General features: G+C 42.9%; 1 protein-coding gene and 2 pseudogenes across 2 annotated transcripts in view; 2 read left to right on the top strand and 1 right to left on the bottom strand.

Moving 5' to 3' along the window:
* The window catches only part of PGAP1 (post-GPI attachment to proteins inositol deacylase 1), a 707,270-nt gene that overhangs the window by 162,437 nt on the left and 520,117 nt on the right, over positions 1-24,716 (top strand). For both annotated transcript variants that reach the window (XM_088456228.1, XM_088456226.1), the window contains exon 7: positions 11,779-11,845. In XM_088456228.1, the coding sequence (XP_088312354.1) occupies positions 11,779-11,845 (67 nt within the window). The remainder of the gene's footprint in view (positions 1-11,778; positions 11,846-24,716) is intronic.
* On the bottom strand, positions 2,785-2,902 carry LOC148477768 (5S ribosomal RNA; annotated as a pseudogene).
* LOC148477767 (5S ribosomal RNA) lies at positions 9,696-9,813 on the top strand (annotated as a pseudogene).

The raw sequence follows: 24,716 nt of genomic DNA, 5'->3' as shown, positions 1-24,716 counted from the left end.
AATGTCATGATGTTGAGAGCACTCTCAATAAGCTGCCACTGGTGATAGTGCAGTTGATCACATTGAAATCCTAGCAGCACAGTGCTGTGGGTATGCACATATAAATAGCATTAATGCTCCACTGATATAATATACACTACCATTCAAAAGTTTGGGGTCACTTAGAAATATCCTTATTTTTTAAAGAAAAGCACTGTTTTTTTCAATGAAGATAACATTAAATTAATCAGAAATACACTCTATACATTGTTAATGTGGTAAATGACTATACTAGCTGCAAATGTCTGTTTTTTTTTATAGGAATATCTACATAGGTGTATAGAGGCCCATTTCCAGCAACCATCACTCCAGTTTTCTAACGGTACATTGTGTTTGCTAAGCGCGTTAGAAGACTAATGGATGATTAGAAAACCCTTGAAAACCTTGTGCAATTATGTTAGCACAGCTGAAAACGAGTTTGCTCATTAGAGAAGCTATAAAACTGGCCTTCCTTTGAGCTAGTTGAGTATCTAGAGCATCACATTTGTGGGTTCAATTATACTCTCCAGATGGCCAGAAAAAGAGAACTTTCATGTGAAACTCAACAGTCTATTCTTGTTCTTAGAAATGAAGGCTATTCCATGCGAGAAATTGCCAAGAAACTGAACATTTCCTACAACGGTGTGTACTACTCTCTTCAGAGAACAGCACAAACAGGCTCTAACCAGAGTAGAAAGAGAAGTGGGAGGCCCCGGTGCACAACTGTGCAAGAAGACGAGTACATTAGAGTGTCTAGTTTGAGAAACAAATGCCTCACAAGTCCTCAACTGGAAGCTTCATTAAATGGCCAGTGTCAATGTCTACAGTGAAGAGGCGACTCCGGGATGCTGGCCTTCTAGGCAGAGTGGCAAAGAAAAAGCCATATCTGAGACTGGTCAATAAAAGGAAAAGAGTAATATGGGCAAAAGAACACAGACATTGGACAGAGGAAGATTGGAAAAAAGTGTTATGACCAGACGAATCGAAGTTTGAGGTGTTTGGATCACACAGAAGAACATTTGTGAGACGCAGAACAAGTGAAAAGATGCTGGAAGAGTGCCTGACGTCATCTGTCAAGCATGGTGGAGGTAATGTAATAGTCTGGGGCTGCTTTGGGAGATATGTACAAGGTAAAAGGGATTTTGAATAAGGAAGGCTATCACTCCATCTTGCAACGCCATGCCATACCCTGTACTTGATTGGAGCAAATTTCCTCCTCCAACAGGACAATGACCCAAAGCACACCTCCAAATTATGCAAGAACTATTTAGAGAAGAAGCAGGCTGCTGGTATTCTGTCTGTAATGGAGTGGCCAGCGCAGTCACCAGATCGCAACCCCATTGAGCTGTTGTTGGAGCAGCTTGACCGTATGGTACGCAAGAAGTGCCCATCAAGCCAATCCAACTTGTGGGAGGTGCTTCAGGAAGCGTGGGGTGAAATTTCTTCAGATTACCTCAACAAATTAACAGGTAGAATGCCAAAGGTCTGCAATGCTGTAATTGCTGCAAAAGGAGTATTCATTGACGAAAGCAAAGTTTGAAGGACAAAATTATTATTTCAAATAAAAATCATTATTTCTAACCTTGCCAATGTCTTGACTATATGTTCTATTCATTTTGTAACTCATTTGATAAATAAGTCAGTTTTCATGTAAAACATGAAATTGAACTTTTGAACGGTAGTGTATATCCACTTAATGGTAAGGATTAATACAATAATAAAATACCTGAGGAGGGATCTGCACAGGCTCAAAACATTTTTTTTTATGACCATCTGTTTAAACAAACACAATTGCTAAATAATCTATTGTACGTATAAGTAATCAATTCCTCAAATTGCAAAAAAAAACAAAAACAAAAAATATTTGTTTATATTTGACATAACTTTTATTATTGTACCTCTAAAAATCATGGCAATATATATTCTACATAAAAATTTATTAAACCATAATGCTGTCTTCGATATATATTCTCCATAAGAAAGTATTAAACTATAATGGTGTCTTTATTTTCTTTCTTATAGGTTATAAGAGAGTGTAAAGGCCCCCATACACCTATCGACCCATCACTTGATCCTGCGATGGGATCGGAAACACCAATCCGCCAGTTGGATATGCTGGCTGGTGGCCATCGATGTTCTGCGATCCGTCGGAGGATTGGTGACATTTTCCATGTTAAATTTCAACGATTTGCTTATCATGATCATGATTACATGATCGTGATTGACGAATCAGTGAAATCCAACATGTTGGATTTCACCGATCCTGAGATGCCGGGTTGCAGCTTCGCTAGTGTATGGGCCCCTTAATCCCTCCTCCTTATAACAGACAATGTAAATAGTTGTCTTCTGCAAAATGTTTACTTGTCATTTAAAAGTAAATTTGATCTTCCTATCGCTTAGCATAAATTAAGAGGGATAAAAAGGATTTCCCCTCTTCTGAAATATGGGGCTACAGCTCCAATTCTCAAATCTGCAAGGCACAGGTTTTGCCAACATAATAAAAGTTACATCAGAAAAGTACATCACATCAATCTACAATAATCATAAAGCTTATAATTTTACAATATATTGAAGACACACAGTATTTTCAGAATAAATCTTAAAATGCAGTTATATGTTTCTTTCGCACAATAGTATTCTTTGAGTCTGGTTTGAGTAAAAACAAAACCATACTGTGTCAGAGAGAGTTTAAGAGGTAAAGTTAACACACACAGATGCTCAGAGTGAAGGTGGCCTCGTCACTTCTGCTGTTTGTTGTCATGCATATAATTACAGCACTGGTATTCCCAGGTGGTCTCCCATCCAAGTACTAACCCAGCCCAACACTGCTTAGCTTCCAAGATCAAATGAAATTGGGCATATCCAGTGAGCTATGGCAGTAGGAAAGCATAGGATAACAAGTGGGAGAGTATCGGTTGTCATCTCTTCGGCAGAAAAAGGTAGTATATGTACTTCTGTTTTCCAATGTTATATTCTGGCTATCCAGAATCGGTATGTAATACCGACACACGGGACCCAGGCAGTCAGAAGACCGATGCCTGGATCCTGACAGGCATCCCCTCCGCCAGGATACCGAACGCATCCCGGCTATCCCTGCTACTAGAGGATTGCAGGGAATAATTTCCAGCAAATTGGATGAGACAAGTACATATAATAGTAAAAATATGTCAGAAGTAGGAGCTGAACTTTCACTTGTTTTTATTGTCATACAAATTGTGTCAAACAACAAATGAGAGCGTTCTAGTTTCATATCCCTGATGGAAGGAAGTAGTAGGTGTATGTCTTTCACCCAGTAATTACTGGATTACCCTGTTACTGCAGCATTGCAGGGAATAAACCCAAATGTTGAGTATAAAGTGCACCTGAACTAGAACAAGATTCAGGAAAGACACAGAGATAAATTCATCTATATTTAAAAAGTTTGCAGTATTCAATCAAAGGTTTATACGTTTTCTTAAATCCAGACATTTTACGTCACCTAACTTATAGGTTTGTTTTAATTCTGCAATTTTTTTAAACAAGACATATTTAGTTATATTCATTGTGCAAGTACATGTTGCATGTGGAAATATTCTAAATAAACTCCGACCATAAGTATAATGAGCAATTTATTTCATGAGCTGAGTGATGCAATCTTACAAAATGAAATTTATCAACCATCAGCGGTGGTATAAAATTTATCAATCACTTAACTTGAGTATCCACCTACAATGTAATACAACTGTGCCTGGGAATGTATTACACCTGCTTATGTGTGTCTTATATAACTGTGCGACAGATTTTTAAATCTCACTTGCTTCCAGGAGAAATGAAAACATGCACTGTTAACTGACACAAAAGCATGCACTGTCAATTAGGTTTGGATAAATGCTTCTTGGAGGTACACAAATATGCAGCACTCAAGAAATAACTGTGCATCAAATTGTTGAGTCTCAGTTACTCTCAGGAGATATGAAAACATGCACTGTCAATTAAATTTAATAAAATGCTACTTTGAGGTACACAAATATGCAACATTCAAAAAATAATAGCTGTGCATCAGATTGTTTAGTCCCGATTGTTCTCAGGAGATAAGAAAACATGCACTGTCAATTGACAACAAGCAAATTTATAGCCCCCAATCTGTTCAATAATAAGTATCCAAATCTGGTTGACCCAGTAATAGGTAGGGTTGAATCTTTCCCCATGATTGATAGGGTTAGTAAGTGAAAATTAACATTAGTACAAAATATACACAATTGTAAGACAATACAGTACTGATTCAGTTACACATGGGTATTTCAGTTGTGCAACCAGACCAGGCAGCTGTAAAATACACGACTGATTGTGAAATGCTCCTTGGGGATACGCAGGTATGGTACTTTCAAATAGCTGTGCTTCAGATTTGTTAGATTTCACTTGATTTCAGGATATAAGAAAACATGCACCGTTAATAGACAATTGTTAAATGCTCCTTGGAAGTTTACAGTAGCTGTGAGGCAGATCATTCTCAATTGCTCACCAGGGACCTGGTAATTATCTATTGCACAGCTACTTCAATGTTGTATATATGCTTCTGAGGTGAGATGATCTACTTCTTATCCCTGTGATCCTTGAAGGGAACGGTAGAGCAGTTCTAATAGAGTGAAAAATATGTTGATCTAATGGACATAGCGCCCAAATGTAATTTGAACAGATCATAGCCGAAAAATGAATGTATGTTTCAACTCCGGTTGCCTTGTTAAAGCAGTTTTTGCAAAACGTACGTCGGCTTCAGTAGCCGAGTGTCTATGTCAAAATGATTGAATAAGTTAAAACCACGTGTTGACTATAGGCTGGTCCAATATTACCTCCTTTGCATGTGCTGTGATTGTAAAATCACACGTTATTTGCAAACAGTGATGGTTTTGGGACTTAAGATATGTGACTGTACTGAGACACAATATGCAATCTACATATGTAGCCGCCATCATCGTTGCTGCGATGCGAGCACATTGCAGCATGGATAGCACAAGTAATTTGCCCGCGTCTATGGCATGCGTGTGCAAGTGCATGCCATAGACTGCAATGGGGAGAATGCCGGCCGCGCCTAGTCGCAGCCCGGCGAGAGCTGCGGTATGCCGCGATGTGTGACGCTGTGTATACATCACAATTATCGGTGAAAACAGACGCTCTCTTCGCCATTGGCGAAAACGGCCGTTTTCGCAAAAAAAATTTAACATTTTTGCGGAAAAACAGGCGAAAACGTCAACAGGCGAATAAAAACTAGAGTAAAGTTTTCTCTATCCCAGACCCGGCGAAAAAAAATTCAGAGCCCTTTGGACACATCCCCCCCACCCCTAATGATAAATTAACAGAAAAAAAAATTGTAAGTTGTGTACTTTGGTGATAAACAAACGTGCAAAATTTGGGCGAAAAAAAAAAAAAGAGTTGAAAATGGTTAACGTATTGGGTCTGATTTTTCAATGGGTGGTATGGCAGCGTCAAGTGTTTTAAATATTGCACACGGTCGCAGCAGGCGGTTTTTTTTATGGTTTTTAAAATTGTGTTTTTTTACGTCACGAAAATATACTTGCACCCATTTTAGCGTACACCCAATTTACGTGAATCCGTCATTTCCTGGAGAAAATTTTTCCGCCCAAAATTTGAGCAGTTGTTTTTCGGCGAAGTACGGAACTTACGATTGTTTTTTCTGATAATTTATCATGGGGGGGGGGGGGGGGGCGGCTCTGGGTGTCCAAAGAGTTCTGAAAGAAATCCCCACATTTGTAGCCAAAAATAGGGATTTTGCATTTTTTTATTAAGCGCTGTAGTAATTTTCTTTGTTTGTTTGTTAAACCCATAGAATTGACAGTTCTAACATACTTATATCCTACACTATGCAGTGAGAGAGAACTGTAAACTATAATGAATAAGGTGTGCTGACTACATGTCTGGATGTGGTGTTCCTAAATGAATAGCACAGGAATCTCACCACTGCTAAAGGATGCACAAGAGATAAAGGGAGTACTAACTTCTTATATGACAGAGACACTTATTTAACGATTCCCAGTCTAAGCAGTGAATCCTTTATAGAAACTGCGTAGTGAGACGGAACACTATTTAAGAGGATAAGAACACTATGTGTAGGAACTGATTACAAAGGGATCAGTGAGACTGCTAAAAATATAACAATCATGTCACTTGACTGAGCAGAAAGTAAATTTAATAATTAATCTCGAGTGAGCAATGCAATAATCCCACTTGAAACCCACTAAAGCCGCGTACACACTAGACTATATTTAAGGACGATAACGATATCGTTCAATGATATATTGTTCGTATCATCCAGTGGGTATGCAGTAAATGATCATCGATGTGTGCTCTCGCTGGTCGTTAACAATATCCCCATTCTGCTGAACATGCAGCTCAACCTGGGAATATTGTTAATGATGCCATGCTGCCGATAGCGGCATGGCCCTGCTCCCCCCGCCCCCCGCCGTTGTGGCCGACATCGGCAAGTGTGTATACACCTAACTGATGTCTGCACCCCTGCCGGATCTGCCGCGTCCAATATCGTTGATCACACACATCGTCTAGTGTGTATGAGCCTTAAGATAAATCCCACAGTGTACACCTATTAATTGCTGAAGGATTTAGAATGTAACAATCACAACTGTCGGAACACTCATTTAACTGTAACTGTATCCAATGCATTTGGCAGTGATTGTGCCTATACATTCAATTAATAACTCTCTGTAATTTGACACATTGGTATAAAGGATACATGGTTATTACATCTGAGGTATAATTTCAACCAGCTGAAAGCTATTTGATATATTTATTTAACCTGCAAATGAAGCAGGAACTCTGATTATGTTCCTCGGTTCAGCAAACAAGTAATAATTCAAACATCAACACGGGATTGCTAAAATTATGTTTTATTAGGAGACAAACAGACATTTGGCTATTAAAATGATTCATATTCTTTTATTTTAATCACTGCTTTCACACTTTGTACATAATGTTCACTTTATTTTAATCAAGATATTATGGTTCAATTTTTGTATTGTCTGAAGATTTTAAGTTAAATAATGAAGGTTACATTTTAAAATAAATGCATCATATACAGATTCTTTTTTCTTTTCTTCCAGTCTCTAATCTTTTGGATCTGTGGTAGCACCCCCATTACCAATACTGACTAAGAATTATTATTATTTGAGGAATTTCTATGACCGTATATGAGTCGTTTTTTTTCTTTCTGGCTTTCAATTGACTGTGCATGCTTTCGTATCCCTGAGAGCAATTTAGACTCGACAATCTGCTACACAACTATTCGAAATGGTGCATACTGTATTTAAAAATTGGAGCATTTAAAAATTGTCTATTGATGGTGCATGTTTTCTTATCTCCAGAAAGCAAGTGAAATCTAATAAATCTGTAGCACAGCTATTGAAAAGTGCATTCCTGCGCATCCCCAAGGAGCATTTAAAAATCAGTCATACTATACAGCTGCCTGGTCTGGTTGCACAACTGAAATACCCATGTGCAACTGAATAAGTACTGTATTGTCTTTATAATTGTGTATATTTTGTACTAAGGTGAATTTTCACTTACTAACCCTATATATCATGGGGAAAGATTCAACCCTACTTATTACTGCAGCGGTTTTCAACCGCTGTGCCCATGGGCGGTTGTGAAGTGTGCCGCCGTCAAAAGTGCTGGTCAGAGCCGCCGGTCACATTGTAGAACTGCGGATCGGGCAGGTTACGCACAACGCGTTGCCAGCCTGCCCGTCTGCTCCACAAGCCAGCCAGCCAGCCCGCTTGCCCTCCTGCTGCTTGCACCCTGCTGACAGCTCTACACTGTGTGTGAGGGACAGGTAGGTATGTGGAAGCCAGTGTAAAGTTTTGTTTTTGGTGGGAATCAATGGGCTCGATTCAATTGAACGCGAATTAAATAGCACCGGGAGGGAGCTCCCGGAGCTATTCAATTCAGCACGCTGTTAAGGATTTCTTCTTGCACCCCTCCAGGGATGCAAGCAGAAATCCGACAAAAGTAGAGGCACAATGCTGTTTTCTGCCCTTAGCGCAGCGGAAACAGCATCGTGCCGGTCAGTTTAGTCGGAAAATGCCCGTTCTCGCGACTAAACACCCTGTTTAAGGCGCGAGAGGTGGGAGAACTGGCATTCTCCGACCTAACAGCGTGCTGAATTGAATAGCTCCATGAGCTCCCTCCCGGCGCTATTTAATTTGCGTTCAATTGAATCGAGACCACTGTGGTTAATATTTTTCTGTGAGGGCCTCCAATAGTTTTATATATTTGCCGGGGGCAATATGGTTTATATTTTTCTGTGGGGGCCATACAATGTTTTTTTTGGTTGCGAGCAATGTGGCTTATATTTATTCTGTGTGGCCAGCCAATGTGATTGATTTTTATTTTGTTTCTGTGGGTGCCAGCCAATGTAATTTTTTTGCTGTGGGGGCCAATGTATGTGCATTTTATATCTGTGGGGGGCCAGTGTAGTGTGTTTTATTCCTGTGGATGCCAATGTAGTCTTTTATTCCTGTGGATGCCAATGTGTGTATGTTTTTTTTTTTTTATATATATATGTGGGAGCCAATATGTATGTTTTTTCATAGGCCGCGCACCCCACATCGCAGGATAGTTGAAAATCATTGTATTACCAGATTTGGATACTTATTTTTGAACACATTGGGAGCTATAAACTCACTTGTTGTCAAATGACAGTGCATGTTTTCATATCTCCTGAGAGTAAATGCGACTCATCAATTTGTTGCACAGTTATTTCTTGAATGCTGCATATTTGTGTACCTCTGGAGAGCATTTAACAAAAGCCAATTGACAGTACATGTTTTTGTGTCAGTTAACAGTGCATGTTTTCATTTCTCCTGGAAGCAAGTGAGATTTAAAAATCTGTCGCACAGTTATATAAGACACACATAAGCAGGTGTAATACATTCCCAGGCACAGTTGTATTACATTGTAGGTGGATACTCAAGTTAAGTGATTGATAAATTTTATACCACCGCTGATGGTTTGATAAATTCTATTTTGTAAGGTTGCATCACTCAGCTCATGAAATAAATTGCTCATTATACTTATGGTCAGAGCTTGTTTGGAATATTTCCACATGTAACATGTACTTGCACAATGAATATAACTAAATATGTCTTGTTTTAAAAATTACAGGATTAAAACAAACCTGTATGTCAGGTGACTTAAAATGTCTGGATTTAGGAAAACTTTTTTTATTTATTTATGTTTAAATATAGATGAATTTATCTCTGTGTCTTTCCTGAATCTTGTTCTATTTCAGGTGCACTTTATACTCAACATTTGGGTTTATTCCCTGCAATGCTGCAATGCTGCAGTAACAGTAATTACTGGGTGAAAGGCATACACCTACTACTTCCTTCCATCAGGGATATGAAACTAGAATTCTGCTTTTTATTGTCATAAAAATTGTGTCAAACAACAAATGAGAGAAGTGAAAGTTCAGCTCCTACTTCTGATTTATTTTTACCATTATATGTACTTGTTTCATGTACTCTCTCATTCAATTTGCTGGAAATTATACCTGCAATGCTTTTGTAACAGGGATAGCCAGCATAACATTGGAAAACAGAAGTACATATACTACCTTTTTCTGCCGAAGAGATGACAACCGATACTCTCCCACTTGTTATCCTATGCTTTCCTACTGCCATAGCTCACTGGATATGCCCAATTTCATTTGATCTTGGAGACTAAGCAGTGTTGGGCTGGGTTAGTACTTGGATGGGAGACCACCTGGGAATACCAGTGCTGTAATTATATGCATGACAACAAACAGCAGAAGTGACGAGGCCACCTTCACTCTGAGCATCTGTGTGTGTTAACTTTACCTCTTAAACTATCTCTGACACAGTATGGTTTTGTTTTGACTCAAACCAAACTCAAAGAATACTATTGTGCGAATGGAACATATAACTGCATTTTAAGATTTATTCTGCCCCAACTGTACTCAAGCAATTGTAGAAAATACTGTGTGACTTCAATATATTGTAAGTATAAGCTTTTATAATTATTGAAGATTGATGTGATGCACTTTTGTGATGTATCTGCAAATGTATATTTATTTGGCAATACCTGTGCCTTGCAGTTTTGAGAATTGGAGCTGTACCCGCTTATTTCAGGAGAGGGGAAATCCTTTGTATCTCTCAATTTATGCTAAGAGAGAGGTTCAAATTTACTTTTTAATTTATGCTAAGAGAGAGAAGGATCAAATTTACTCCTTAATTTATGCTGAGAGAGCATAAATGAAAGAGTAAATTTGATTCTTCTCTCTCTTACCCCGGGTCTTTTAGTGTTGCTGAGCTCTCCGGTGCGTTCTTTCTTTTTAAGAATGTTCCAAACAGTTGATTTGGCCACACCTAATGTTTCTGGTATCTCTCTGATGGGTTTGTTTTGATTTTTCAGCCTAATGATGGCTTGCTTCATTGATAGTAACAGCTCTTTGGATCTCATATTGAGAGTCGACAGCAACTGATTCCAAATGCAAATGTCACACCTAGAATCAACTCCAGACCTTTTACCTGCTTAATTGATAATGAAATAACGAGGGAATAGCCCACACCTGTCCATGAAATAGCTTTTGAGTTGATAGTCCCATTACTTTTGGCCCCTTAAAAAGTGGGAGGCACATATAGAAACTGTTGTAATTCCTACACCGTTCACCTGATTTGGATGTAATAACCCTCAAATTAAATCTGAAAGTCTGCAGTTAAAGCACATCTTGTTTATTTCATTTCAAAGCCACTGTGGTGGTGAATAGAGGCCAAAATATGAAAATTCTGTCAATGTCCCAATATTTATGCACCTGACTGTATGTCGACATCCAAGTATAATAGGAACGTGCATGTGTCTTGTAGAGTCTGCCTGGGTTAGTCTTCAATGGAGACACACCCATTTTGTGCTCTGGTTTTACCATTTGTTGTTTAAGAAAAATGTCTTCTTTATTTTCCATTCTCCCTTCCTCTATTCCTCTTCCTCCTCTCTGGGACTATGGGACTTAGGGGGAAGATGCTTCAATGTCATTGAGATTTTGTGTGCACCTCTATGACAGGGGGTGCACACAACCCCCTGAAAACCAGGCGGGTTTCAATGTCCACCAGTGGACTTGAAAAAATTAATTAACATCTACAAAAATCCCTCTCTTCAAACTGTTTATGGATGCCAGCAAGAGGAAATCAGCTAGCAATTTTATACAGTAGTTCTGGACGTGGTGAGTTCCAGCCCCACCCCACTCATCTCCTTTTTGAAAACATCATTTATCCATAATAAGAAATTTGCTTTTTCAATTTAGGTTTATAAATCCTACACTCTCCTGGAAGTTCCGGGAGATTCCCAAATTTGGGGCAGTCGCTCCCGGTAAAGTGGGCAAATACATTGCATCCAGCTGGCCGATCCAGAAGTGGGTGGGATGGGGGTGATGGTGAATTGCATCACTGCAGCCCAGTCCCCAGTGTTAAAAAAAATAATTATGATAAAGTATCACTGGTACGGCTGTAATTACGTGAATTGCGTTGCTCTGCCCCATTCAGCCCACACAAAGCTGGGAATATCGGCAAACTATCAAGGGGTTGAGGCCATGGTGATACTTATAGGGGTGCTCTGCCTCCATCCCACCTACCTGTTTCCTCTTGTCCTGGATTCAGATTTGCCAAAGTCGGCAAGTATGTTATAAACTAGAAATATTTGTGCACACAATCATTTTCCATTGTGTATCTTTTTCTGCAGGTGCAGAGAATTGATTCTAGCTACTTCAAGAGCTTTGTTTGATCTTATTGATGAAAATACAAGACAGGTTTGTTAGTCATACTTTTATTCCTTTAGTTATGTTGTTTTATATCTTTCAGGGTAATGATTTTGGTATTGCATAATATATGAATAAATTTAAAAGTATATTAAATATGTAGAAAATCTGGAGAAGTCCGGGGTGTTGCGCTCTGGAGGGGCGGCGTCCCGTGCCTTTCGGTCCAACAACTTACCCTAATCTTCTAGAGTTCCTGCTCCTTCAACCGTAGTTCCTGCGGGACGGGTGCCAGTTGTCACTGTAAGCCTTCTTGCGGATGCACCTTATGCGGTGGGGCGGCCTGGGTCTCGCGATCCCTTTAGGTCATGCGATCCCCGCCGTCCTCTACCGCTTGTAGATGGCTCAACTCTCTGTGAGAGGAGACTGGTCCGCAGCGCCGAAGTCCTGGATGCGTGCCTCGTTAGGCCGGTGGTTGCCAGGGACCCGATAGGCAGCGTCCTCGCAGTTTCCGGTATGGATGACGGATGTGGAAATGGGTAGTATGCTGGGAAATGTAGTTTCTTAGTGCGTCTTGCGTCCAACGCGTAGCGGCAATGAAAGCCTTCTTCAGGGACATGAGCAGACATCCACTTGGGGATGCTTGTTATAGTGTGCACCTAATGATGTATTGGTGCATGGGTGTGTTTAGGTAAAACGATCTTCATGCCTCAAGCTGTGTATAATGGGAGTGGCTTGTTGCTTGGGATACTGGCTGGATACAATCCATTGTTTATAAACATGATACACACATATAAAGGTAAATGTGAATACAATTAAATATAAATAAACATGTCCTGCATGTTGCCACTTGTCTCTGTGTAACCTGATAATTATTAGCCCTGTTGGCAATTGACATTCATTAATATACCTTGTTGCATATTTATATTGGGGATGAAGCACCTGATCATTCAAAGGGACTAACGACCACATTATTAATTTAGCTATTACCTGGATTAACCAATAATGGTGGGAATTAATGTATAGTGATTATGCTGTTATGATGGACTTTACCTCATTATCAATATTAAGGCCTAGTGGCTTTGTGTTTTAAGCATAAAGATCCACTTAAGCTCTTCTTTATTAAGTCTAACTTCTAAATCACCCCCCCTCTAATTGGTTGTGAGGGTCTTGATGCCTATTAATCTTAATCTAGAATTGCTGTTGTGCATCAGCATGAAATGATTGGACATATTGTGTGTGGATAAACCATGTCGGATATTCCTCACATGTTCAGCACTTCTAATGCGTAATGTCCTAGTGGTCCTCCCCACGTACTGGAGACCACAAGGACATTCCGCCAGATAGATGACCATACTTGTGTCGCATGTGATATGTTCCCTGATATTGAACTGTTTCTTGGTTCTTAATGATGTAAAGGAAGTAACACGTTTTGTGGTTATGGGACCCATTTTGCACCTTTTGGTTTCTGATTGGTTAGTGTTTTTTGCGAATAAGACTCATTTGAAGGTAACAAGTCACACAAAAAGCTCAGCGTTTAACGCTACTTGTAGCACACATGGTAAGATATTTGGACACCTGTAGGTTAAAACCACTCCCAACACAGCAACCAGACCAAAACGTGAATTATGTAAGGTGAAAATACATTGGTGGATCTTTTATAAAAGGGGAGAAATATATTTTTTTTCCTCAAATTGTGTGTATTACGGGTCCAAATGGGCTTGCATCCTCTGGGATGCCATTTCATTACCCTACACCCACAAGCAGCAGTGTGGGAAGTGCCTAACTGCTTTCAGCACAGGGTTAGTTTTTAATCGGAGGAGTTTACTGTTTTGTTTTGTTACATTTCCTGGAGATGACGTGTGTAACTAAGCGAAATCAAGAGCTCTGGTAAGAACTTACCTTTGTTATCTCTGTTTCTACGAAGTCCATAGGGTCCACAGGGTTGACCTTGGGGTATAGCTGGATCTGGATCCAGGGGCACCACGCAGTTAAAGCTTTTGCTGCTCCCAGGATGCACTTGGGTCCATCCTCCTCTATACCCCGCCCCCGAGCCACAGGCACCTCAGTTGGTAAGCAGCCAAGGCCGGAGGAGGAGACGAAACAGAGAGAAGGAAGACTGGAACACAGAAGAAACCATACTCACAGAAATGTGAGACGGAAAACCGGTGACCAGCCACACAGCCCATTTGAAGCCAGGTGTGTCAGGGTGGGTGCCCTGTGGACCCTATGGACTTCGTAGAAACAGAGATAACAAATGTAAGTTCTTACCATATCTCTTGTTTTCTACTTCAGGGTCCATAGGGGGTCCACAGGGTTGACCTTGGGGATGTCCCAAAGCAGTTCAACTAAGGGTGGGGACGCTCCTGTGCAGAAAGGAGAATCCGGCGCCCCGAAGGATGCATCCTGAGAGGCAAAGGTATCAAATGCATAGAACCTCAAAAATGGAATGGAAGACCAGGTGGCCGCCTTACATAGCTGAACAGCAGAGACACCACGGCTAGCAGCCCAAGAAGGACCCACAGACCGAGTGGAATGAGCCTTAACGGAGGCTGGAACAGGTAAACCCTCCTGCGTATAAGCCTCACAAATAACAGAACAAAGCCAACGGGCTAAAGTTTGTTTGTTGGCAGGCCAACCCCTCTTGTGACAACCAAAGAGGACAAACAAGGAATCAGACTTCCTAATGGAATCAGTCCGGTCCACACAAATTCTGAGAGCACGGACTACATCTAAGGAAGCCTCACCAGCTGAAAGATCAGGTGACCGAAAAGCTGGCACAACAATTTCCTGATTAATGTGGAACTTAGAAACCACTTTAGGGAGAAACTCAGGACGAGTGCGAAGCACTGCTCTGTCCTGGTGAAAAATCAGAAAAGGGGGATGACGGGAAAGCTCCCCCAGGACACCCTCCTGGCTGAAGCAATTGCCAGGAGAAAAACAGTGTTAAATGTCAACCACTTGAGTTTCACCGACTCAAGAGGCTCAAAAGGAGGATCCTGCAGGGCCCGAAGAACCACCACCAAGTCCCAAGGAGCCACTGGAGGCACAAAGGGAGGCTGGATTCGAAGAACACCTTGGAAAAAAGTGTGAACATCTGGCAGTGTAGCGATCCTATGTTGGAACCACACAGACAGTGCAGACACTTCAGAGAGGCAAGACATAAGCCTAGGTCCAAACCTGACTGAAGAAAAGCCAAAATCCTAGAAACCCGAAACACTTGAGGATCATAGATTCTGGACTCACACCACTGAAAGTAAGTGTGCCACACTCTGTGGTAAATCCGTGCGGAAGCAGGCTTGTGTGCCCTAAGCATGGTATTAATAACAGAGCTTGAGAATCCCCGAGACCTTAAGACGGCTGTCTCAAGAGCCACGCCGTCAAAGAAAGCTGACCCAGATCCGAGTAAAGGCAGGGCCCTTGAGACAACAGGTCCCGATGCTGAGGAAGAAGGTACGGAGCGTCGATGGAGAGGCTCCGCAGATCGGAGTACCAAGGGCCAAGCTGGAGCCACCAGCAGAAGCTTGCTGCCGTCCTGCTTGAATTTCCGCAGGACCCGAGGCAGCAGGGATATCGGAGGAAATAGATATGCCAGTTGAAACGTCCATTTCACCGATAGTGCGTCCTCCAGACTTGCGCCTGCGTCTCTTGTCCTTGACCCGTACACGGGCAACTTGTGATTGTGACGGGAGGCCATCAGGTCCAGCTCCGGCAGTCCCCATATGTCCACGAGTAGTTGAAATAGCTCTGGGTGAAGCGACCATTCCCCGGGATGCACGTCGTGACGGCTGAGGAAGTCTGCCTCCCAATTGAGGACTCCGGGGATGAAGACTGCCGAGATTGCTGGAAGGTGGCACTCCGCCCAAGCTAGGATGCAAGACACCTCCGACATCGCAGCACGACTGCGAGTTCCTCCCTGGTGGTTGATGTACGCCACCGTGGTGGCGTTGTTGGATTGAACTTGTACTGCCCTTCCTTGAAGAGCGGTGCCGGATGACTGCAGGGCCCTGTACACGCAGTTCCAGAATGTTGATGGGGAGAACCGCTTCTTTCGCAGTCCAACGGCCCTGAAGTGACAACGAGCCTGTCACTGTTCCCCAACCCCGGAGACTGACATCTGTTGTGAGCAGAACCCAATCCGGGATTCAAAATGGGCACCCCTCGATGAGATGAGCTGTCTGAAGCCATCAAGCCAGAGACAGCCGAACCTCCGGGGACAACACCAGCATCTGAGACCGGATCCGGTGAGGTAACCCGTTCCATTCGGATATAATCAGCCCCTGCAGGGGCCTGGAATGGAACAGGGCAAATTCCACCATGTCAATTGCCGACACCATGGACCCCAGAACACTTATTGCCGAGTGGACATACACTCGGCAACTGCTCAGGCAACTGTGTATCTGCAGCTGCAGGGAGGAGACCTTTTCCGGAGTCAGGAAGATCCTTTGCTGACGAGCATCTAGCAGGGCTCCCAAATGAACCATCTGCTGTGATGGAATCAGGGAGGACTTTTTCCAATTTATCAACCACCCGTGCACTTGCAGACAAGCGCTCGTCAGGTGGAGATGTTGAAGCAGTACCTCCGGATAGCTTGCCAGCAAGAGGAGGTCGTCTATATACAGTAGCAGCCATATACTCTGGCTCCGAAGGTGGGCGGCCATGATCGCCATCACTTTGGTGAATACCTTTGGTGCTGTGGAGAGGCCAAAGGGTAGCGCCTGAAACTGGTAGTGATGTTGTAGTATAGCAAACCTTAGATACCTCTGTTGTGAAGGTGCTATAGGAACATGGAGGTAGGCGTCCTGGATATCCAGGGAGACCATGTAATCCCTAGGTTCCATCGCCAAAATGATGGAACGTAACATTTCCATCCTGTACTTTGGAACTCTGAGGAACTTGTTCAGAGGCTTCAAATTGAGGATAGGGCGATGATAACCATTTGGTTTCTGCACCAGTCTAGAGTAGTACCCTGTGCCACTTTGAGACTGAGGAACAGGAACAATGACCCCTGCTTTCAGCAAGGACTCTATAGCTACCTAAATCTGCAAAACTTTGGTTTTGTCCTGAGAAGGACTCCTGCAGAAAGACTAGTGGGGCGGTCTGTGCCGAAAGGACAGGGCGTACCCCAGGGAGACCACTTCTCGAACCCAGGCATTCGTGGTGGTATTGTGCCAGCACTGGGCAAATTGAAGAAGTTGGCCTCCCACTTTTGGGTCCCCCAGAGGGAGGCCCGTCCCATCAGGTAGAAGGTTTATCTTCCTTCTTGGAAAAAGGGCGCCTAGCACTCAAGGGCTGCTTCTTGGGCTTAGAGGCGGCCTTGGTCACCGACTGCCTCGGAAAGGACTGACCCTTTGCCTTACCCTGAACCCGAAAGGACCGAAAGGAAGAGCTCCTGACCTTAGTAGGCGTTGTAGCCGAAGGGAGAAAGGCTGACTTGGATTTAGCCAAAGTATCTACTATTTTGTCCAAGTCTGGACCAAATAACAACTCCCCATTAAAGGGTAAGGCCTCCAGGCCTTTCTTAGAATCTGCGTCTGCTCTCCAGGACCTCAGCCACAAGGACCGGCGAGCAGACACTGCTGCAGCCGAAACCCTAGAGGTCAGCAGACTGGCATCTAAAGACGCCTCCCTAATATAGGAAGCGGCATCTCTCATCTGTCCTATTAACGCTCTCTGTATATCCGGAGCATCGTCAGGAAAGGTATCCTCTAATCCATTGGCCCAGCTCTCGATGGCTTTAGCTACCCAGGAGAAGGCCATGGACGTACGAGCCACTGCCCCTGAGAGAAAGTAAATGGACTTTAAACAAACCTCCACCTTCCTGTCTGTGGGATCCTTTAGGGAAGCGATAGACGGTAATGGCAGTGTAGCGCTTTTGATCAAGCGGGTGACATGGGAAACCACCGCCGGTGGGGTTTCCCACTTCCTGCAATGAGCTTCAGGGAACGGATAATTGGATGCCAGCCGTTTCCGTGGTTGGAATCTCTTGCTGGGCAACTGCCAGGCCACCGCTATATGATCCGTCAGCTGATCAGACAGGGGAAAAACAGCCGAAGTCACTCTAGTCTTTTTAAAATTAGGATACTTCGACCTAGGGACATCGTCTTCTATGTGAATAATGGCTCGCACCGCCCTAACTAATGCCGGCACATTAATGGAGGACTTGGTCTCTACCTCCTGGGCCGTGGCGTCCGAGTCAGTGTCTTCATGTACCTTCCCATCATCTGAAGACACATCAGTGTTTGTTAAATGCACAGCCTGAGAAGCCATAACTGGGCGCTTAGACGCCCTTGAAGGCATGTCACTTTGTAGCATTGACTGAAAAGCCGAAGACGAGGCCGCCAAACTCTGGACAGAGCTGGAGAGTACATCCACCCAGGGTGGTGGAGCCGCCTGAGGAAAGCCCTGAAAGGGCACCACAAACTGTTGTGGCACTGGGGTAGACTGAATATACATAGGCAACCCCGTGTAAGGACCAACAGACTGAGATCCGGGGGATAACTGCGGAATACCCGGGGAATGGGAGATGGTGGCTGAGGCAACGCCCTAGTAGGGACAGCTGTCGGGACTGCCAGTAGGTCCGCGATTGACACCAGTACCTGTGAAAATATTGCCCAAAGAGGGTCCTGCGACATAGGGGGTTGAGAGGGGCCAGGTAATAGCTGGCACCGTCTGCACAAACCGTCCTCTGATAAATCCTCCCTATCCACTCCCGCAGAACAGCGTCTGCAGGGGAACAACGCAGGAGCCACAGAGTGCGCAACCTCCTCATCAGACATGACCAAATATATATTTAATATATAAGTATCACAATAGAGGAGTCTAGTGTTTAACACCTGCGCCCTCACAAGTGTGCAACACAATAGCCCACACTATGGTACTGTGTAGCACACAACTGTTTGTGACTGAGCTCACGAATACGTGATTTATAGCAGTGAGGTCCACAGAAAAGCCGTTCCCCCACACACCTGCCGGGCCGTAGGAGAAGGAAAGGGATAGGTATAAGCTGACAGTAAGTAGAAAAATAGCACAGGCAGGCAGCACTAGCAAAAGTCACATACAATGCAGAAAGTAATACTCACTGCACCTTTCCACTACAATCAACCGCCCAGATTCAGTGTCTGGGAGGGCTATAGTGCTGTGTACACTGTCCTTTAGCAGGGGAGAGGTACACAGGGGGACCGGACCACGCGCTGCATGAGAGATCTGCGTTGCTGCCAGGGAAGATGGTCGTCTGAGACCTCAGAGGAGGAGTGGCCGCATGAAGAGAGCAGCTCAGCGTCGCCAGTACACATGAGAAAAGGCGCGCTGAGGGGAGGAGCTGTTAAACAGGGAAGGCTCTCTCCCCTAGCTAGTAATTCACTCCAGTTAATAGGAGGCTCACCTCCCTAAGCCAATAAGCGCTCAGCACCAGGATTTCTTTTGTGAAATCCCGCCGCTGAGCCATCATTCGGATATTGCTGTCCTTCGAGGATAGTACTAATGTTCGGTGGTCCGGGACTTTTTATTTTTTTTGCCAAGTCCATGGATGCCTAAATGGAAAGAAGAGTATGGGATTTTTTTTTTACAGGTACTCGTGGATTATCTACTTGGAGAAGTGGACGTAACTGGCTACAGGGATACATAGGTGAGATAGTGAGTGTGAATGTGCATGTAAATTTTAATAGACTTTTGCGGTGTGTGGGTATTGTGTTTATTTTAATATTGACTAGTGGTCAAGGGTGAAAGGGTTCCCTTGGCTGTGGCATTACTCCCCTCCTTGAAACAGTTCAGTGCTGGTTATGAAAAATAGAGGGGGTCCCTACTTTTTCCCCCCTGTATTTCCATGAACCAGGACCGGCTCAGACCACAGTGCTGGTTGCGCTAAATACAGGGGGACCCCTATGTCATTTGTCCCCTGTATTTTGCCAGCCAGGGCTGGCTCTGAATAGCCCGGTGTTTGTGCTAAATATAGGGGACCCCTGCATCGTTTGTCCCCTGTATTTTGGCAACTAGGTCTGGCTCTGAACAGCCCGGTGTTGGTTGTGCTTAATGCAGGGGACCCCTACGTCGTTTGTCCCCTGTATGTAGCACAACCAGTACTGGGTCACCATAGCACTGGGCTGGTGCAGTATCACTCAGTCCTGGGGTCCAAGGGGGTCTTCTTTGGGTCACGCAGGCATCCACTAAGTCCTGTGTGTCCACAGGAGGTTCTCTTTGGGTCTCATAGGCATCGGCTGCTGCGTTGGGCTGTGTGTTCCAACACCTGGAGCAGTCATCGGAGAGGGTTTCATAGGCACACTAGCCGCTTGCACTGATCTGCTCTTCTTCTGGACAACTGATTCTTTCATTCTTCAGATCCACAAAGATTTGATAGCTGTGTTTGCAGAATAGTATGAGACTCTGTCTTGAGTGTTTTCTCCCACATGCGTTACAGCCGCTTCCACTGTAATGTAGTGTTTCACATGCAGATATACCCGCAGACGCACAGAGAACATAGGCATGCTGCATATCATTTTAATCAGCAGAAACTGCTTGTGCTATCTATTCGCATCACTCTCTGAATAAAACGCATTTGAAACTAAAAAGTTGCACGAAAGACACTCGTCGCTACAAAGGCACACGGAGCTCTCGCATTGTGTGGCGCGACTTGTAGCGCATGGAGGATAGATGTATGTGGACACATCTGTACATCCTTAAAAATAAAAAAAATCAGGCGACATTCAGCAGTCTTGTGAAAAATCGTCCTTTATTTCAATGTTTCGGGCACTACCCCGTCATCAGGGCCAAGATTACACATACTGTGACAAAGACAAACATATATACCTGCTGGTACCATCCAACTAAGTACTCGCCTGGAATATGCCGCCGTCAGAGGTCCAGGAACTGACGTCTCTATCACAGTGGCGTCATCAGGTGGTGCTGACAAATGTGAGTTGTTGTTGGTATACAATCAGGGTTGCTAGATGACTTGGCCAGCTGAGTCTTTAAGTTACAATAAAAAAAACATATTAAATAAATGTGAATAAAAGGTGTGACTCATATAGGTGATAAATAAAACCATACAATACACTATGGGCCGTATTCTATTAGTGGCGAAAAGTCCGAATCCGCGGAAAAGTATTGCGAATGACGTAATTTCGCCAGGCGGAAACTTTTCGCCCTATTCAATTGCAATGCAAAGACTTTTCACATACGCGGAAAGTCAATGCAATGTAACAGGCGGAAAAGATTCGCCTATGAATAGGTGGTGAAAAAAAGTGCAGAATTGCGATTTTGGGGTGCAAACTGGAAACCACTCAGCACCCTTGGGACAGCCCCCAAAGGATTACTATGTAAAAAAAGGGAGGGACACCCCAAAAAATTAGTTTGAAAATAGGGCGAAAAAGTTCAAAGTTGGGGTACAAACATGAAAAGTAGCGAAATAGACTTCTGGGGGTCCCCAAGTATGGGGCAGGTGTTTTTTTGATTGCAGGTGCTTGCGGCAGGTGTATTTTTTACATCATTCAAAACTTAACTTTAGCAACTCAAAAATATGCTAGCACCCATTTTCATGTATCCCAAATTTGCTGGGAGTAGTTATTTTTGCAAAAAAAAATTGTGCTTAATGCTATTCTTCACCACTTGTGTTAATGCGCTAATTGGCACCAATTGTCAACACATTCGCACATCCACACCCCTGTTCACAAGCACCTTCCCCTGTTACCACCCACAAATGGCACTATCTGTCACTCAAAATAGCGGCCTGACAACGGGCTATGGGCGAGCACTTTGCCATCGTACTGACTGGCTCGCGCACGCACATTGCGAATTATACGCATGCGCAGATTGCTAAAAATCGCTCAATGCGAGCGCAGCATAGCATCCGGGTCTGAATCAGGCCCTCAGTGTCTAGTAACCAGTCTGTCACTATGACCTGTGTTCAATGCTTGTCGATGGCGCTCCTATGTAGTGCAATACACTTTTACCCACATAGGATAACTTACATGGGCAGGTTAACACGTAAACAACAAAGGTGGTGGTACAAGTTACTAAAAAGTTAATTTCATAACGCTTCCCCATATGTGAGTGATTGAAAGTATTGCAAACCTGTTAGTGGTTATACAACCAAGGCTTTTAAAGAAGCCGTTTTTCTGGCTTAAAAAATGTGAATGTTTGTTTTAATTAATACCTACTATATCCAGTTTTACCACCAGATCTTTTACATTCTTATCTCTGGTGTAATTCTGTTATAATCTAGTACTCTGCAAGGTTGGTAGATCTTTGTAACTATTTACATTCGGCCACCATTGTTTAGCTTTCCTGGCAGTTATGGAACTCCTTGTGGTGAATTTGTTAACCGAAGGAATACAGTTATGTTGGGTACACACTGACAGATACATTGGCCGATCAATTGATCGGCTAATATATCTGCTGCACGTCGACCAGTGTGTACCCGCGATATGTCAGTGAACGTCGTCGTTCACCGACATATCGCATTGGCTGTGCTGCACAGCCGATGGACAGATATGTCTGCAGACATTTCTGTCCATCGGCAGGTGTGTTCGGACTGTCGGCAGACCGTTCGTACACACAGCGGCAGCTGCGAGGAAGGGGGCAGGACATGCCCCCGGCCGCCGGGACCTGAGGGCACAAGCAGATGATGGCCGTTCAGTGTGTATGAACGACCATTATCTGCAGATATATATTTCAGTTGTGTACCCAACTTTAGACGGGGTTACCACCTTACTTTTCTTTTTAAGTAGTAGAGTAGTTTCACATGGAATACTTAATACCTTATGTTAAAGTAGTTCAAGTTCCTTTGTTGTATCCTCTTGAACAGACAAATGTTTCACATATCAGACAAAGCTGATTCAACTAGTGTTTGATCTGAAGTGATCCGTTTTGTCACAAATTGGGGTCCCTTACAAACCCAGACATTCTTTTATTTCTGTTTCCAAGACATCTTAGGGACTCCTCCCTGTGATTAACCAATGGCTATTCACCACTTTCTATTTGAACCAGTTCCTGGGAGCAACCCATTGTCTGATCAACGTGTTCCGTTCCAGGATGGTTCTAGGCTCAGGTTCACTCCTTGTATCCTGTGATAGTGTCCTCTGTGATTCTCTTTGCTACTCCATGGATTTCTCGTTTTTTACCATCTGCTGCTCTGTATTATCACCTGTTAGCGCCGCAGCTTCCATGCTGCATACAGACCAGATCCAACCACTTACTGTAGTTCAGCCAGCATATATACCGGTACCTGCTTTCCATTTGCCGCTGTGCATAGTTGCACTGAAAAGTTACTGTAGTAGTAGCAGCCGCAGTCTTCATTACATCATACCGCTAGGACAGTGCATGCAAGTTACCTATGTTGTTGTATTATTATTATTATTTTTTTTTTATGCTTCCCTGCCCCTGAGCTTAAAGTAATAACCGCAGCACATTGGGTGGAGTGCACAAGGATTCAGTAGATAGATGTTAAAACCTTTTATGGCCTAGTGGTTAGAGCGAACCTTTTCAATGCCAGTGGTCCATGGTTCAAATCCCACCACAGCCCTATGTTAAGAACTATTAAGAACATACCCAAGGGAGAGTTCCTTAGACTCAGAAGAAATTGCACAACAGTAGAGACTTTCCTGGCAAAATCTGAAGATCTCACCACGCGCCTACTTAACAGGGGTTACAGTAGAAAAATGGTCAAGACAGCTAAACATCTGGCTCTAAAAACTGACAGACAAAACCTGATCTTCTCAAATAGGAGCAAACCTGAAAAAGATTCAGATCAGGTACGTTTCATCACTAATTTCTGTAAGGAATGGAAGGATCTACAAGAAATTGTCACAAAACACTGGCATATCCTCTTGATGGATAGTGACCTACGGAAATCTTTACAGGACAAACCTACCTTTAGTTGGCGGAGATCACAAAACTTACAAGATAGACTAGTAAAAAGTCACTATGTGGGCAATGCTAGGAGAAAACCCAAATTAAGAGGCACCTTCCCCTGTGGCAAATGCAAGGCCTGTCCATACATTATAAAGAAGGAGTATGTCATGGATAGGTATGGCTACAACATTGAATTAAAACAATTTATCAACTGCGACGCCATGGGGGTTGTATATTGCCTGGAATGTAGCTGTAACCTTAGATATATAAATATGACCACTCGTATACTGAAACAGAGGATTCTAGAACACGTAGGAAACATTAAAAATGCCCAAAACGACCTATTGAAGATGAAAAAACTTACCTCTGTCGCCTGACACTTTCAGAGATACCACAATGGGACCACCCAAAGCCTTAAGGCATTTGGTCTTGAGCATGTCAGATTAGGTGTTAGAGGTGGCAATCTCATGAGAGTACTTCTTCAGCGAGAAAGCCAATGGACATTTAGGCTTAACACGGTCAGTCCCTACGGACTCAATGAAATTATTAATTATTCTTCTTTTTTATAAGAATACTAAATCCTTACAGTATCATCTCTTGCATATTTTGCAGTCCCATTTTCCTTACTTATCTTTTTTCGTAACATATTTTCCTTACTTTCCTTTCCTTCAATAAAAATTTCCTTCTTATAATATTTTTCTTTTACCTCACTATTTTAATATTACATTTTTCTGTCTGGACCAATACTATCACTACCTAGAATCACTTACACATTATTCTTATATATATATTTTCTATACATACTTTTATTTATATGTATTATGATTCACTAATATCCCCCTTTCATATTATTTTGTCATATCTAATTCATTTTTCAGTGTTTAATTTCTAACATTATTTATCAACTTTTATTTTTATTTTAACTTATATTATTCAATATAATTTATATAATTTTTTACATATTTCATATTTTTATTCTTCATCACATTCATTACATTTCACAGCTATACTACTCCACACGCTTCTCTCTAGGTTTATTATTGTTTAGGTTTATCTCCCCAGCCCCCCCCTCCCCTTC

Source organism: Taudactylus pleione, unplaced genomic scaffold (assembly GCF_031769625.1).
Source record: "Taudactylus pleione unplaced genomic scaffold, aTauple2 ptg000690l, whole genome shotgun sequence".
NCBI lineage: Eukaryota > Metazoa > Chordata > Amphibia > Anura > Myobatrachidae > Taudactylus > Taudactylus pleione.
The sequence above is the reverse complement of the archived record's forward strand: the minus strand, read 5'-3'. Positions and strand labels throughout refer to the sequence as shown.